This window comes from Aphelocoma coerulescens, chromosome 1 (genome assembly GCF_041296385.1).
Source record: "Aphelocoma coerulescens isolate FSJ_1873_10779 chromosome 1, UR_Acoe_1.0, whole genome shotgun sequence".
Taxonomy (NCBI): Eukaryota; Metazoa; Chordata; class Aves; order Passeriformes; family Corvidae; genus Aphelocoma; species Aphelocoma coerulescens.
In genome coordinates, this window is record NC_091013.1 from 115805228 (window position 1) to 115822919 (window position 17692).

Here is a 17692-nt window from a genome sequence, read left to right on the forward strand (position 1 = left end):
CGTCCCGCACTGCAGGGTAACTGCGGACAGCGCCAGAGCCCGAGGCAGCCCTGTGAGGAGCGGCTGGGGGAGCTGGGGGGGCTCAGCCTGGAGAACAGGAGGCTCCGGGGGGACCTCATCGCTCTTTACAGCTCCCTGAAAGGAGCCAGGTGGGGTTCGGCTTCATCTCCCAGGGAACCACTGACAGGACAAGGGGACACGGCCTCAAGCTGCACCAGGGGAGGTTCAGGCTGGACATCAGAAGGAATTTTTTCACAGAAAGGTTGATGAAACCTTGGGATGGGCTACCCAGGGAGGTGCTGGAGAGGTGTTTCAGGAAAGACTAGACGTGGCAGTCAGTGCCGTGCTCTAGCTGATATGGTGGTGTTGGGTCACAGGTTGGGCTCGATGATCTCAGAGGTCTTTTCCAGCCTCACTGAGTGGGTGATTCCGTGATTCAGCGTTTATGTGACGCCCGGGATGCACCGGCCGGGAGCGGCCCCCGCACCGTCCGCGCCCCCCGCTGCACCGCCCGCCGGCCGCGGGGGGGCGCCAGCCACGCGCCCGGCTGGGGGCCGGAACAGCGCGTTCCCTGCTCCCATAGGTTATTTGGCCTTGACTGATGGCTCCTCTACCCAATCCCCGTGGAGCGGCGGGGCAGGGCGCGGGCGGGGCGAGCGGCGCGCGGGGGGTGTGTGTGACTGACGGCGGCGGCAGCCAATGGGCGGGCGGGGCAGGGGGCGGGGGCGGGCCCGCGGGGGCCGGGGGCGGACAATGAGGGCGCCGCGGGGAGGTGGCGGCGGCTGGAAGATGGCGGCGGGCGGAGGCAGCGCGGGGCGGCCCTGCGCGGCGTGGCTGCTGATCGCCGCCGCCCTCAGCGCCGGTGAGTGATGAGGGACCGAGGGAGGGCCGGCCGCCGGTTCGGCTCTTTAACGCCGCTCCCGGGGCGGAGGGCGGATCCGCAAGAAGGGCACGGCTGTGCCGTTCGCTGCCCACCCGGTTCGGAGCCGGGCTGGCGGCGGCCGAGGAACCCCGTCCTCAGCGGGGGAAGGGTCGGTGTGCCGGGGACAAAGCCTCCGGGAGCCGGCATGGGCAGGGAAGGGGTGCCGCGGTGCCAGGGCAGTGATGCGCGGCGGCCCCCTGTCTGCGCTGGTTCCATAGAATCCATTAGCTTGGAAAAGATCCCTGAGATCATCGAGCCCAGCCTGGGACCCAGCACCACCATGGGTTCTTCACTCCGGGGACGCCGGTGGCCTTTGTTGAGAGAGCCACGGGGTGACCGATGAGTGGGGACGCTGGGGTTGTGGTAAATGACGTGATTCGGTCAGTGGCGAAGTATTTGGGTGGAAGGGGAATTATGTCAGTCAGATGATGCGGTTATGACTCGTATAGGTGGAGAGCAAGTGCGGAATCACAGAACAGGTCGGGTTGGAAGGGACCACAGTGGGGTCATCTGGTCCAACCTCCCTCCTCGGGCAGGGTCATCTCAGAGCACATGGCACAGGATTGCGTCCAGATGGTTCTGGAATATTTCCAGTGAGGAATACAAGGCTGTGGAGCGGTAGGAATAGCAAGAGATGCTTAAATCTGCTGTGGCTCATGTTCTCAGAGGGCAGAGGGTTCCACACATCAGTTGGACACGAAAAGTTACACACATGCCAGCTCCGTGTGTGTAGATGCTGGGCATGGACAGTGAGTGACTATCCAGTACATATATACCCAGAACATCCCGTGATGGATATTTTGGGTTGGCAGCACGTGCTTAGTGGCTAAAACTTTGTGAAATACTTCAGTAGGAGACATTAAAGAAGCCTCCTCAGTTCATATGTCTGGAAAACTGTAAAATTGTAAGTCTGTCTGGGAAGAAGTTTATTAAGACACTGCTGAGTGGTAAGGAACTTAAAACGTATTTCACAGAATTTTAAAATGGTTTGGGTTGGAACAAACATTAAAGATGATCTTATTCCAATCCCACTGCCATGGACAGGGACGTGTTCCGTTAGACCAGATTGCTCAGAGCCCCATCCAGCCTGACCTTGAACACGTCCAGGAATGGAGCATCCACGGGTTCCCTGGTCAGCCTGTTCCAGTGCTTCCCTACACTCACAGTGAAGAACTTCCTCCTAATGTCTAATTCCCATTATTATTCCTTTTCCTGAATCTATTTCCAAAGGGCATTGTTTGCATTTAAGATGACTGCATTTTGCAATAAAGAAGTAGAGATTGCTAAGGCTTGCTGTATATCTTCAGAGACAGTAGAATTAAGTAGGTAGATGTGAAATATCCATAGATTACAGTAAAACTGAGCTCTTTGGAAATACATATGGAGACAAGAGAAGAAGGAATCATATTTCCCCTGACTGCAACAAAAGGTCATAGCTGCAGTAATGCTATGGGTAGATGGGAGTAGTAGATTATTGTAGAAGGCCTGAATTTCTTCCTGTGTTGGCTTCTTCTCTCCTTGCATATCCTTAATCCTCCTGTCTGCTGTGAAAAGCAAGGTTTACATCTCTGCATGGGAGTAAGTGATGAGAGTGCAGGCTCTTTACCTCTTCACCTCTTCAACTCAAAGGAGTTTGGTGATGGGAAGGAAAAGATGACCTTCCCCAGAGTTTGGGGTGCTAAGGAGTCCTGTGCATTTCTTCTTGCCTGTGTCATTCTGGCTCCTGATGTTTTTTCAAGGACCCTTTTCCCATTCCCTTTCCTTATGCTGGATTTTCATCTCGTGAGAGGTTCAGAAATCAAAACCTGCCTTTTTTGGCAAGGGCAGGCGTGGTGTTTGCAGAGGGCTGTAGCTGCTCCCTCGCTCAGATGTGGCGTGTAGCTGGGTGATGTGCTGCACACGTGGCTGCTGTGCCTCATGCCTGCTCTTCTGCCTCTTCATATGCTCCTTGGCAGGTCTGTTCCTGTGGCCAATAACCTGCAGTGAGACAGGAATATTGCTTAGGGTGCTGTGCTGTGCAGGCCCCATTAAACACCACAACCTGCTCTGCCAAGCCCGGTTGCTTCACAGCTAAGCACAGATAACACAATTCTAGGCTTATTTTCTTGTGTGCTCCTGCGTGTGTGGGTTAGGAGTTCATCTTGCTTCTTTATGCTCAGTCATCTGAAAGCCCAGTTGCTTCATTTACTTGTAAGAATGGAGGATCATTGTCAAATGTGCTGTCTGTGATTTTGTGGACATTTTGTAGCATACGTAGTTAATCTAGGTATAATCTCTTCTGTGCATGAGTGAGCCTGGAACAACCAGCCAAGAGTATAAAGAAAATGGATTATTTTGCAATTGTGCATTTGTAAGCCATGTAAGTATGACTTAAAGTGGTATCCTGCCTGTCTTTGACGTGAGGGTAGTGCCTGATTACTCCTGAAAGTCTCAAAAAATGTCTAGATATTTTCCTATTATTCTTTTTGATACCAACAAAGCCTGATCTTTTTTAAAATTTATTTTCTTCTACTACCCCTTTGATACACACTCGTACAAGTGCACTGTGGGCACGATGCACATGGGTCAGTAACAAGCAGAGTATTGAGATGTTAAATAGCTCAAGTGCCTATTACTGCTTGGAGCTCACCAGCCCGTTTCAGTTGCTGCTTGAAATGTTTCTTGAAAATAACAGTGTAAGTCAGGGTTGCAATGCTCACTTCGTGCTCGTGCCAGGTTTAGTCAGAATTCCTGTATTCACCCCGTCAGAAGCTGTTAGTCCTTTTAAGCTCAGCCCACTGATACTGCAGGTAGGAAAACTTCCTTGCCTGCAATGCTCAGTGGGTTCTGCAAAGGGAAAAGCTGCATAAACTCCTCTCAGCTCACCTCGCAGCAGCAGCAAGAAGTTCTTGAATATGTTGAAAAGTCTGTACCTTAATGTTTTGGTGATAAAATGAGGTAAAATGTCCAGATACTTCTTGGCCCCAGCCATCCAACAGTCTCAGCCTCTGTGTGAGTAATAACATGCATGGCTGTGTTACTTGTTATCTGAATTAAAATTGATTGTATTAAACAGCAATTCCACTGCCTCTCTGTGGACCCACCTTGTCCTGACTGGTGGTGGATGTCCTGTTGCGATGGATACAGAGTTGAGATGGAAGACCAAAAAACGAAACCTAGTATTATAAGGCAGATGTCTTGTACTGTTTGTTTTGAAAGATTTTGGTCTGAGTGATTTCTAAAGACTTTTTTTTTCTGGAGAAGTGCCATATAGATGGATCATCTTCAGGTCATCTATCCAAAGCTTATTATTAGCAGCCATAGTGGGAGTTCTCCAAGTGTGATATGATGTGGTTTGATCGTGTGTGGCATACATTGCTCTTTCCACCACCTGCATGTAATCAACAAAATAAACAGCCTTGTATGCAAGAAAATACATTTTTTTGAACTACTGAATGCTAACTCAGGATATCCTAGGAATACATCAGAAAGCTGGAAGCTCTGGGTGTGACAACATTTACATCCTTATGGCATATATCCTTTTTTTTTTGTTGTGTGTGGTTTGTTTGTCGTTATTACTTTGCTGGTCTGGGTTAGTGGAACCCCACAAGAAGTGATTAGCACAATGGAGAGGATGTGAACGTCTTGTGTAAGAGAGCGCTGTGCCAGGACAGGACAAGGAGATCTGAACTGGCTTTGCTGCTAGCAAAGAGACTTGGGGAACTTTTAACTGCAGTGATTCAGTGTTATCTCCAAGAGCAGTCATGTGGAAAAGCAAGTGTTTGCTCAGATTAGGGTTTAGCAGTAAGCAGTACCCATAGCACAGATGTGGCAATCCTCCTTAAACCAGGGTTAACATCAGTATTTTTTGCTGAGCAGGTTGAAATACAGTTTTTCCTCCCAATCTGTTTTATCTTCAAAGGGCCATTCTGTTACTTGTCCTGAATAAGCCTTTTTTTTTTTTTAAATTGAAAATGTTTATATCAGATTTGTATTGGTACTCATTTTGGCTGAGACTGAGTTAATTTTCCTTGTAGCTTGGAACTTGTGCTAAGTTTTGGACTTGTGGTGAAAAGAGCCTTGATCACCATGTTTTGCATTGGTTACACCCCCCAGGGCCTTTTTTGTTTGTCACCCCTCCCTGACAGCAGGTGGACTGGGAGTGCACGAGGGGTTGGGAGGGCACCACAGAAGTCGTGGTCAGCAATAAAAGCTGGGAAAAGAAGGAGGAAGGGGGCTGTTTGGAATTACAGCATTTGTCTTCCAAGTCACTGTTGCACCTGACAGAGCCCTGCTTTCCTGGAGATGGTGAACACCTGCCTGCTGATGGAAGCAGTGGGTCATGGCTTGTGCTTTCCCTATTAAACTGTCTTTATCTCAACCCTCGAGTTTTCTCCCTTTTACACTTCCAGCTCTGTCCCTGGTCGAAGTGGGGGGAGTGAGCGAGGGGCTGTGCAGGGCTGAGCTGCCTGCTGGGGTTAGCCCACAGTCCTTGTATATTGTTCCCTTTGGCTGCTGTGCCTTTCAGCTTCTGCATTTTTATGTATCTGTTGAGCTTTTTATGTATTTTTATGTATATTTATATTTTATGTATCTGAGCTTTCCACTCGGTGCTGCTGCTAGGTTTTGGCCTTAAGTGCATTAGGAAAACAGGAAGGCTGTGGTTGTTATGAACTCTCTTTCCTTCAACCCTGCAGAAAAAGATGCTTTGTGGTGCATTTACTGATGCTTTACACACATGGTGTTAAGGGGCACGAAGGGAACTTGCCCTGAAACATTGGTTATACCCTACCTTCAGTGTTTCCAGTCAGACTGAGATTCTGATCCCTAAAGGAAGGTTAAGCTCTGGGCAGTGTAGCAGTTGTCAGTGGTGGCTGTTGGCACTTTCACTTCATGAGATGGAGGTAAATCAGGGCAGGTCATCTCCAGGTGGGTGAAGTGGCCAGTGCTGGAGGCGTTTAGAGTTGGCTGCGAGCCACCTGTTATTCAGTAACTTGTTTTTGTAACGTGCAAGTGAAAGGGGATGAACAGGGCTCCCTCTTGGTAATAAATTCCATAAAGCTGTATGTGCAGGAGGAGTTCTGAAATCTGGTTACTATGTCTTGATGTTTTCAGATCAAGGTCTTGCAGGATCTTGATGCTTTCACTGTGGAAGGTGTTGAGATGATGGCTGCACTGAGATGCTTCTTACCCTGCTGCTTGACAAAGTCAGGTGTGGATGAAGGCGCTGCTCCAGTCCAAGGATGGCTGTGCAAATGACCACATGTGTAAACTGGGAAAGTGATGTAGAGTGTGCTACCAGGGAGGTCATAAATACTTTGCAAAAGAGAAGCATTCCTGGGAAGAACCAGCTGAATCAGGTCCTGCTTGGTCCCTTCTAACCCTCCTCAGTTGTACAAAACAGTATACAGTGGACTGGGCTAGGGTGTTGGTCTGGTTTAAAAGAAAACAATGGTGAAAGGGCTGTTTTGAACACAGATTAGTTCCTGATGAGATTCGTCTCATTCTGAGTGTGCATGTGAGCTATTTAAATTGGCACCACCACTGACAAATTCCTGTGAAACAATGCTTTGAAATATTTAGCATGGGCTTTTCCTTTTGGTTTTGTGGTTGTGCTGCTGCAGGTTATAGCCGGTTGTGAGTTTGCTCAGCAATTCAGTTAGCAAGTAAGTGTGAGATTGCTGCAAGCTTGGTGCCAGAGCTGGCTGCAGGCATTCAGCAGTCCATGGATCACTAAGGAATATGGTCCTCCAAGGGCTTTGGATTTGCTTGAACTGCTGAAGTAAGTCTCTAGTCACACCAGAACAGACTGGCTGCATGAATACCCTGTTAGCTGAGGAGGGTAATCACTTGGATGACTTAATTTCATCTATCTCTTATCTTCTTGCTCAGTTAGGTAGTGGGATTTATTGAATAGGTTTTAATCAAGTCTCTCTGTACCCAGGAAAAAATCCTGTGCTCACCTTTCAGGTTGGTGGAAATACCAATACTTGGCAAGAGATGGACACGATTCTGGTTCAGGAATGCTGACAGGTGGGAGTGACTGTTCATGGAATGCTACTAATACCTTGGATGGTTCAAAGTGCAGCTTTTGCAGATGTTTCTTGGTGTGTGTAGCTATGTTGTCACTGAGTTGGTTGCAGCTTTGTGGATTGATTATTGTAAAAGGGTCAGAAAAAGGGCAGCTTCTTATGTCTGAGATGTAGGCTTTGCACTGTAGCTCCTCATGAAATCAATGTATGCACATCCTAAATTCTACTGCCTAGTTTGTTTTGGAAATTGGTAGTTCCCATGCTGCTAATGATAGATTCTGTCAAAAAGATGCTGCATGCCATCAACAGTTGGCAACATGACTGGTATTTTTAACATAGTTTCACTTGAGATAGTATTAGTAACCCAAAAAAAGTAAAAAAGTGTGGAGGGGAGCTTTTGTTCCAGCCAGCAATATGTCAGTCTCTACTGTCCACTCCATGGGGATTGGGCTTTGCTGTTGTTTGGTTGTGGTTTTTGTCTACAACTTCTGATCCTTAATACTCTCATCTCCTTAGTAGTTGTGACGGTTTTAGTAGATTGCTATAGCAATTTTAGGAAATGCTTGTGGTGGTGGGATGCTTTTTTTATTCTCTCTGCCATGTGTTGAGCATATCTACCCAGCTTCTCTCAGTTCTTTAGTTAAGCCACTATTTGTGGGAAAAACCTGGTGTATTTCAAGGAGACTTTTCTGTCTTTTCTGCCTTTTTGTAATCTTAGTTCCCATTTCCTGGAATCTTTCCTTGTGCCCAGAAAATAATGTGCTGTGTTTGTTAGTGACTCTGTTAGTACTGCAAGATTAGATGTAGAATAGCTGCCATCAGCTGTTCCAGTTACCCTTTGCACTTTGAACAACTTGCCTGCTGAGTTCTCCACTCTTTTGGTTTGGCTTTGTCAACAAGAACTGTTTACTTGGATTTGAACACTTGTAAACTTACTTGGGCATGAGAGGAAAACCACTTCAGGGCTGTTGAACAGAAAAATGTGATGTGTGGTTTGGAAAGTACCTGAGCTCCTGATTTGTGTCCCAGCCTGCAGCATAGGCAGGCAAGTATTGCTCTGTGATCCCCAGGGAAAAGTACTAGAAGCAACTAGAAGTTACTTGCCTCAAGACTAAATATCTGCCCAAACCTGATCCTGTAATAGAGGCATGAGGCCATGCAGCTACACTGCTTACTTGTTCATGGTTCTCAGCACCTTTACAAGCATCTCTGTTTAATGAGATGAGAGAGTGATACAGCAGGGAAATTATCTCCTCAGGACTGAACAAGAAATCTGTGGCCTGTCTGGCAAGGGAGCTCAGGCATCCTTGTGTGCTTCTCATGCTTGTTCTTAATTTCTGGTTTCTTTCTGTGCTTTGAAAGTAAATCTCAGCATAGGTTCTTTTGCTGCTCCTTGGCAGAACAATGAGCAGCTCTGCGTCATATGGAGGAGAACACGCCAAAAACTGACTGCAGTGTGGGAGGAGGAGGCACCAAAGTTTGGTGACTCTGAAGTCTAAGTCTTTTAAGTCCTGTCAAAGTAGGTGCACAGAGGTATGCAGGGCTGAGATACACGGATGTTATTGTCTGCTTTGACAGCTTAGCCACAGCCTGCTTAAGACTTCTCAATGAAACTGCTTTCCTTTCACTTGGGGTGACAAGATGCTATTTTTTCCCTCGTTGTTGAGTCGGGCAGAGCTTAGCTGAATGTGCAAAGAGGCCAGGAGAAAGCGAATGTTGCGTTAGCAGATGCTTGTCTCTGCTTGGGGGATGAAGGTTTCCAGCAGCATGGTGACAGGAGGTGGTAGGTGTTCATGGGCTGGGTGTCACAGCTGTGCTTTCTGATTCCTGGAGATGTAGGGTGCTGCAGGACCGGCTGTGTTACTGGAGACAGGAAGCTCTCTTTCCTCCAGCAGCCTGAGTTACTTGACAAGATTGGCAACCTGGGGAGGTGCTGTGGCAGCAGCTGAAAGCTGTTCCGGTGGATTGGTATTTGAGACTGAAATTAAACTCTTCTGTCTTCCTTTGAGGCAATGGAATTTAGTTTTTGTTGCTTTGAAACTTAGATGTCAAGATTGGTTGGTGTGACTCTGTATAGTCATCACTTCTGTAGCTGGTGTTGCTTTGTGTCCTGTGTAAATGTATGGAGTGCAGACATCAAGGTCGTGGTGACAGGGGGGCTGCAGGGACAGTCTCCATGAGCGGCTGGACACAGGTGGCTTCTTAATATTTGTGTGGTGTCCTTATGAAGTGCACCATGGTTTGCTCCTAGGTGGAACTGCTGGCATGGGTGCTACTTCTCTGTTAAGACTAAATGATGTGAAGGAATTCTTTGTGTGGAAATTCTATCCATGGTCTGGATGCTTTAACAGATCTCGTGGAGTTTCAGAGGAACGATTTTGGCATGTCTACTGTCTATTCAGGCAGGAAAGCTAAGGTTTCTCCACCAGGTGTTTTATGCACAGTGAAGAAATGGTCTGTGGGGACATAAATGCCTGTAGTTGCTGTTGGGGACTATAACTGTTCTGGTTTTCTGGGATGTTTTGTAGGGGTCTGGTTGCTATTGTTTCATGCTTATTTTACAGGGAATCTGCTTAGTGGGAGAAAGAACTAAATGCCATGCAGCTGTAGTTGAGAATGCTGTCAACAGTAGGTGTTTCACAAGCCACTTGATATTGAGTAAGAGTATTATCTCAGTGAAAGGACTGATTCTCAAGTATATATTGTTTTTGTGACTTATGACCCTTAGTCATTAGAAAAAAACACATCCTCCTTTCTGATGAAACTTCTGGGCTGCTAGGGAGACCAGAGTGAACATATTAATACACTGAATTTTCTGTCATTTTGTCAAGACCTTTCATCCGTAAGAGACTTCATTTATAAACTGCATACATGGCTGTATTACCAGGTGTGTTTAAGATAAGCAAAGCAAATTGCTTGTATTAATTAATAAACTGATGATTAGCCATTTCAAGAGGAGGGGAGTGTAACACTCTTCCTGGTGTAGGATGGGAACTGTAGCAGCCATAAGCATCCAGTATTTAGCAATCTGATGAAAGTTTCTAGTGGGCTGTGTTTGTGCTGGTGGAAATAAGATGCCTGTGATTACAGTGTTAGCTGTTTTCATTCTTGGTTTGTTAGGTCTCCTAGTGATCAAGCTGAGTTGAATCCAGGGGAATTGAGTTTATTTTGGTGTCTTCATAGCTTTAATTAACAGAACATTTTCATTGGATCCATGATCTCAGTAGAAACAGTGGTCTACAAAGAAATTTTAATTAGCTATGTGTTAATTAGTGTAAAACTTAGGTGCACAGAAGGATTTCTTTGTGATATGCTACCAAACCAAATGGTCAACCATATTTCTATGTAAAAAACACAGAATAAAAACAATTCTTGCCCAAAATATTTTTTTTTTTTTAATCACTATGAGGCAAGTATAAGCAACCAGGGGGTACAAGTACAAATAGGAAAAGATGACTGCAGTTTTAAAAGGCACTGATCTCCAAACACTGGCAGCTTAGGCACTGCTGGATTTGTACAGATGCAGTTACCAAATGCTTTGGAGGGCTCAAAGGAAGTGAAAGGATTTTGCAGGATTTGAGCAGATCCTTCCAAGCCTGAGGGACAGCATTTAGGAGGAGGTGCTACAGTTTGGATTTGAAAAGTTTTGGATGAGACCAATACTATAATGTGGCTGGGGACAAGAGTCTCTTCATACTGAAACAGGGATGGGTGCTTGGTGTCAGTTAAAGTACTGTGCCATGCCTGGGTGAATGTCTCTAACCCTCTGTAACCCTTTGTGTCAACTCCTGGCCTTGTACATTGTTTCTGGAGGGGACTGGACCATGATGTGGATGTCTTTGTGTTTAATCGAGCTCTGAATGGAAGCACTCATAGCAGTGGACAAGGGGAAGGAAGGACCCACGGTTTGAGCTGTAAGGTCACGGAGGCTGTGTCTCCTGTGCAGGTCAAGGTGCCAGCATGTGTGACTTAGCTAGTCTCAGCTGAGCTGGACAGAGATGTCCTGGAGTGTTGCAGCGGGGATACTGCAACACGCATATATCAAACCAGGAGTCCCGTGAAAAAGAAATAAATATATACGGACGGATTCTTGCTAGATGTTTCAGAGATGTTTATTTCCCCAGCCGCATGGCCGGGCTCTGCTGAGGGACTCTTACAGTCGGGGCCCGAGCTGCTTTGCCCGCGCAGGGGAACACAAACCAACCAATGGGGAACGAGGCTGAGCAGGGGCAGGGAAACCCCGTGCCTCCCTCAGGGCTACATGGCGCGGGGGAGGGACCCCAACATCTCACCCGTTTTATTTTAATAAAAGGAGAATGAAGACAATTGGATAAACATAACAAGAACAGTTTCAAAACAAAACAAGCCACCCTCCTGAGTCTTTAAATGTCCAAACAAATTCTGTGGAACATCTCAGGGCTGACAGAAGGGAGACAGAACTCTCTGGACATGCCTGTGGGGAAACTGAGGCAGGAGAGGGTTTAATTTCTTTCCTCCCCCTTTTCATCCCCCCATCGGCATCGGAAAGGGATTTTTGGGGAAACAATTGGCAAAGGCAGGGGTTTGTGAGGGAAACCATGGATGAAAAAACGGATTGGGAATAAACTGGGGATAGGGTAAACTTAGGAAAGGGTTCATATTGGGTATAGGGTAAAAGGGGAAATTAGGCTGTGGGTAGGGAAATTGCTGGAATGGATATTGTTTATAATTTTGTGCATAACGGCTGCCTTTGACGGGAATACCTCCAGGCCCAGTAACATTCGCTGCTTGTAAACCCTTCTTTCCTTGCACTATATCAAATTGAACAACTTCCCCACCTCCTACACTTTGCAGGTAATTTTTAGGGTTATTCCTTTTAATGGCAGTTCTATGGATGAATAAATCTTCCCCTGTATCATCTCGTGTTATAAATCCATAGTTGTTTTTCACATTGTACCATTTCACAGTTCCTGTGATTTTCGTTGCTAGAACGTCTCCTATCACGTGCTTGCGTGTTTGTCGTGGCTGCTGGTCCCGCGTGGCCGCCGCCTCGCCGACTCCGACGTCTCGGTCAGGCCCCCGCGCCGCGGCCGCTCTGCGCTCTCTGCACGGCCCCGCTCCAGCGCCTGTCTGGGCTCTGCACGGCTCCGCTCCGCAAACTCCACGCTGCTTCGAGAGCGGCCCCGTTCCGGCTCGGCGCTGCACTGCACAGCTTCTCGTGTCGCTGTGGAAACCGCCGCTTCTCCCTGCATAGGGCTCTCCGAGCCGTATGCACAGAGCGGGCTTCCACGCTGACCTCCGCTTCCTGGCTGCTCGTGGCCCACGGCACCCATGGCGCCTGCGGCATCGCTCCCTCACTCGCGGCCGCGTAGCTGGGGACCCCGAGACAGGGATGGGGTCCGCAGTAAGGCGCGCGCTCCAGAGGGGGCCGGGCGCATCCAGCGCAGGCACCTCCGCTGGCACAGCTGCAGTCATACACTCCTGGGGTGGCCGCCACGCGGTCTCGGCCACGGGAGAAGTATGATCTTCTGCTTTAGGGGTAATGGGATCATACAGATGCTCCTGAAGAGCGTCACTGATTATAAAGGATCCACGGAGAGCTTCTATCGCTAGTCCATCCCTTAGCTTATCACAGATCTCGTTCCAGAAACACTCCTGAGAATATCCAGGAGGTTTGATATCAAAAAGTAAGTCTCGAGAAATATAGGGGAACTCTTTGAAAAGCCAGATAAAAAAGTGTTCAAGATCTCCCGGTTCCAATACTTTTTTGTTTTGTTGTTCAAGGATCCCTTTTACTTCTAGATACATTTTTTTCTGTGGCTCAGAGAGCCCCATTTCCCACGATTCTTCCATAGTCCAGATATGCAATAGCAAAACAAAACCAAGAAGAGGAATCCAAAGTTTCCAGGGTTTACTCACACAAATCAGTCACGGGGATCGTTCTGCTCGCAATCTTCCACCATATGTTACAGCGGGGATACTGCAACACGCATATATCAAACCAGGAGTCCCGTGGAAAAGAAATATATACACGGACGGATTCTTGCTAGATGTTTCAGAGATGTTTATTTCCCCAGCCGCATGGCCGGGCTCTGCTGAGGGACTCTTACAGTCGGGGCCCGAGCTGCTTTGCCCGCGCAGGGGAACACAAACCAACCAATGGGGAACGAGGCTGAGCAGGGGCAGGGAAACCCCGTGCCTCCCTCAGGGCTACATGGCAGGGGAGGGACCCCAACACTGGAGAGGACACCTGTGAGGAGAATTCCCATCAGTGTGCTGGAGACAGCAACTGGGCATCTTCTCTAAGAATGTTTTGATCAAGCTGTACTGCATTTTGAAGAAATCAGTTAAATCCACTTAACAGTGCAGTGCTGCAGTCCTTCATGTTACTGTGGTGAAAACATTAAGCTTGGCTGCCCTTAGCCTCACTGAAAGCTAATGTTTAACCACACTTTGGTTGACTAACTAGATGCAAACTCTTGTGGTTATGAATGCTTGTTTTCTGTCATTCTGAATGACCTTGTCTTTCCATACTTTGCTGCTTGGTAACTGTAAAGGCTTCTTCCACAGGGGTGATTCAGAGCAGTATTTGGTTGCCATTCTGAAGAGTCACAGGGATGGCACAGTGCCTGGGGGTTGTGAGCTGGGACAGGGCTGCATTATCTGAAAGCTTTGTCACTGGTTTTGTGTACCCTGGCAGACATGGTGGTGGTTTACAGGGAAAGCAAGAAGCTCTGCATCTTCAGATCTGTGTGAGCTCCTGGAGAGAGCTGCACCTTCACAGTTAGGAAGGTCCTGTTCATTCACAGCAAGGAAGTTAAAACAATATCAAGTCAATTAATTTGATTATTAGGTGGCAATGCTGTATAATGAATAATGCTTGCTCTGGGCAAGTATGTGTTGAGTACTCCATTGTCAATAGTCACTTCATGGAAGGAAGCAGTGATCTGGCATATGTGATGTCTCCCTCTTCTTGGTGTCACCCTTGGAGCAGCTTGGTTACCAGGAAGTGCAGTACTTACTGGTCTGTTACTGTCCATCTGTCCAGAGCAAAAAGGACATGACAATAATAAAGGCCAAGGAGGTTTTAGTCTGGTGTCAGCTGAACAGGGGACTGGAAGCTCTGAAAGACTCTGCCTTGACCTGGGAAGAGTTCAGAGTCAGAGGTGCTACTTAGGTGTTGAGTTGGAGAGACATGTGGCAGGTCTGTGGTGGTAAAAGCAGTTGTGGAGGGCTCTGGGGGAAGAATGAACTGTGCTTTAGTCCTGTTTAGTGTGAGCTGACAATGTAGCATTGACAAAGATGTCAGACTGAGGCTGTTCTTTGAACATAAGGAGACAGATCCTGAGCAGAGATGCAGATCTCAGTAGTCCATGCAGTGATGGGAGCTTGAACTTGTTTTGCAGATGATATCTCTGAGGCAAGATACTGAGGAAAGAGAGACCTGAGAATAGAGAGTGTTGATGAAGAACGAAGATCCATGGTGGGAAAAATAAGAAAAGATTAGTAAGTTAGTAAGAATATGAGTGTCTTGTCCTATTTCAAGAGTAGGAGGATTGTCTGAAAAGGAAGCTGTGGATGGAGAGTTTTCAGTGAAGTGTGGTGGTTGAAAATGGAGCTAGAGAGAGTTCTTGTAGTTGGAGTAAAACTGCTCAAACAACCCTAGGGATTTAAAAGAAATGTCTGAAGAGGCACAGGTGGGGGTTTTTCCTAAATTATTTTGTGAATAGGTGAGAAAAATAGAAGCATTTTTCTGCTGAAAAGAATAAAAGCAGCTGAAGGCCAGATGAGATGTTCAGAAGGAAATGCTGGGGCTACAGGCGGTTGGACGGGGTGATGGGATCAAGGAGGATGCATGTGAGAAGAGCAAATGTTTACTTTTGCCCTATGTACCTTGCAGACCTTCCCAAAGCACTCTTCTCTCTCAGACAGTCTCCTGTGATAATTTTTTCCTCTTGAGAGCAACTAAGGCTGGGTAAGCTTGAGGAATAGAGCAGTGGGGAAGTGTGACTGAAATATGACTCAGAACTCAACTTTCTCCAAGTGAAATATTTAAATAGATGGAGGAGCTGGAAGGTGGATGTAATCCTGATAAATGTGGAAAGAGGAGGAAAAGAGCTAGAGCTGGAGATGATCCATGTGGATTTTATTAGGACAGAGGAGGCCAAAGAGTTCAAGGTAGTGGGAACAGCCACCATATCAGTAAAAGTATGGGATTAGAGGGCTGAGGGTGAACACTGACAAAAGTTGTGTGTCTCTACCAAACAGTCAGGTTATGATTTAAGGAGCCTGTGTCTCATGCTGTAAGGCAACAGAAGCAGGAAGAATATTTTTGAAGCAGTGAAAGAGGCAGAGGGGAGAAAATCAGCAAAGAAGAACATGAAATTGAGCCAGCAATAGGACAGATGAAAATTAAACTTGATCGAAATATCTGTACAGGATTATGTAGTTCCTTCCTTCCCATACTAGGGAAGAAGTAGGGAGAAGTCTTTTTTTTTCTTTTTTTGCTTCACTACAGTTCTACTGAGTTAGAACAGTGACTTCTTTAGATTAGGCAGCTCTGTACTGCCCACTGCTTGTGTGTGGCAAGGAGTTCTCTGTACCATGTACAAGCAGACAATGTCTGTGCAGGCTCTTTTCTTCCTACACAAATACTGAGGGCATCTTGCTTGTTTTATGCTTGAAAGGGAGGTTTGTTCTGTGGTTTGGACTTAATACAATGGATTTTATTTTATTTTATTTCTCTTTTCTACACCATTAGCTGGAAAAAATACATAAAGCATAGCAGCTCTCAGTTAATTTGATTGCTAGGAGTCTTTGTATGTTCCAAATAAATATTTGGTAGTTGTTTTAGAAAAGAATATTTTTTGGCCCATAGTCAGAGTATGTTCAAGAGAAAGGAAGCTCTGATAGAACATCATTATGAAAATTCACCACCCCTACTCCTCACCCCTTTAGGGTTCTTTTCCTCTTGGAAATGAGAGCAGTGATGACAGGAGAGTCTGAGGTGTCAGAGATAACTTGATGGGACTGAGGAGTTACTGAATTTTGGAAGTGAACAGTGTGGACTTTGAACAGCAGAGTTAATGATTGGTGGTTTCTTCTGGTTTTGGTTATTGCAATTACTGTGGTGTGCTCAATTCTCCCACCCATGCTTGCACGCTCATTCTGTCAGATCTTTGCTGTCCATCTTCTGAAGGCTGCTGAGCTGGTTGCTCTCACTGACTAAAAGCACAAACCTCATGATTTAAGGACAAATGTAGGAGGGTTTTTATTTTCTTTCTTTTAATTTAAACAGTCTTTGACTTGCATCTTTCTGTTTGGTTTGTCTACTTTGAGCTTCTTTATTCAAAGCTGAAAAACACATCAGCTGAGATACTGATGGAGCAGAAAGGTTTGTTCTCCTCTTTTAACAAGGGGATTTAAGGTACTGGAGCCCAGAAACATAGAATCCTGTGAATGGAAGTAGATTGCTGTTACCACCTCTATGCTGAAAATCATGGTTTAATAAAAATCAGAACGTACATTTGAAGTATCAGGGACACACATCACACGTGCACCCACCCACACTGACTTGACAAGATTTTTGCTTTCATGTGGATATGACATGAACCCTCACAGACGTTCTCTTGTGATGTCACAAGATCGTGCTTTGTTTTTCACCGTAAACTTGAATGAATGTAGAGATGTATCTGCTTAATTCTGGATAAGGATAGCGCACTGGCAGTTTGGAAGGTGCCAGATAAACAGTATCTTCAACATGTCTTCGGAATCACGATGAATTTTACTTTATTGTTAGGAAAACTACCAGTACAAGCACAATATTAACCTTGATTACTTTAAATTTGGCGGGTGGTTGTGGCCTGCTTGCTGTTTTGACTGTGCTTAAGATAGAAAAAAATTAAACTACTCTCATGCTTCTGAACTATAACCAAGTGATTATTTATGAGGCCGTGCAGATAGAGACCTTGGAGCGTGGCAGAGAGCAGGAGTAGATGGCATAGCTGGAAGCAAGAGAAGTTTGATCCTCAGCTTTCTGGAGGTGAGCTTTTGTTTTACTTACAGCTAGGAAAAACTGGAGATAGGAAACAAGATGTGTGCCAGAGAGGAAACTGAGTAATAGCTGGGCCAGGTTGTTAGTTGCTCTGATGAGGCTTAACTATTACAATGTCTGCTGTCAGCTAGTACGAAAAAGTTTTAAACTCATCCTTTGCACCATAGAATTGACTTCCACAAAGTGTTGTAGAGGAAACATCTGTGAGTGGAAAACATCCTGTCACAGATAATACAAGGAAGGAGAAGTGAATATGTACTTGGCCTGCTCTATACTTGTTCGATTGCAGGTATAATGTAATGTCTGTGCAAACACTTGGTCCAGGAGTTTTTGATGCCTCTTCTGTTCTCCCCTTCTAGGCAGTCTGATGTGAACTTCCTGATTCTCAAAGCAGCACTGATGCCTTTTGTTATCCTTCTTTCTTCTCTTTACCTTTCCCATGCAGTCCTAGTATCAGCAGTAGAGGTCAACACCCCGGAGGAGATGTTTGTGGAGAACGGGACGGACGCAAAGCTCCCATGCACATTCACATCCGTAGAAGTGATCAGCAGCGCAGCATCTGTCTCCTGGAGCTTTCAACCAGAGGGAGCAGCCACTCGTATCTCAGTAAGGAATGGCTGGAGGGGAGCAGACCTGGGAGGGGAGGCTGGGATAGGTGAGCAGTGGTCTTCTAGTTGGTTCTAAGGAGCAAGCAAATATGGATTGGGGCCTCCTTCTGTGTGCCTT

The 17692-nt window shown here is 46.4% G+C and overlaps 1 protein-coding gene across 4 annotated transcripts in view; it reads left to right on the forward strand.

Moving 5' to 3' along the window:
• Positions 1-743: 743 nt before the first annotated feature.
• MPZL1 (myelin protein zero like 1) overlaps positions 744-17692 on the forward strand; it is a 40263-nt gene continuing 23314 nt past the window's right edge. Inside the window, exons 1-3 of one of the 4 annotated variants that reach the window (XM_069025399.1) lie at positions 9110-9127; positions 16872-16954; positions 17412-17572. In XM_069025399.1, coding sequence (XP_068881500.1) covers positions 17450-17572 — 123 coding nt within the window. In that variant the 5' untranslated portion in view covers positions 9110-9127; positions 16872-16954; positions 17412-17449. Of the gene's footprint in view, positions 863-6660; positions 6684-9109; positions 9128-14328; positions 14419-16871; positions 16955-17411; positions 17573-17692 lie in introns of those variants that run through there. The other 3 variants (XM_069025389.1, XM_069025416.1, XM_069025408.1) reach the window with 3 other exon arrangements.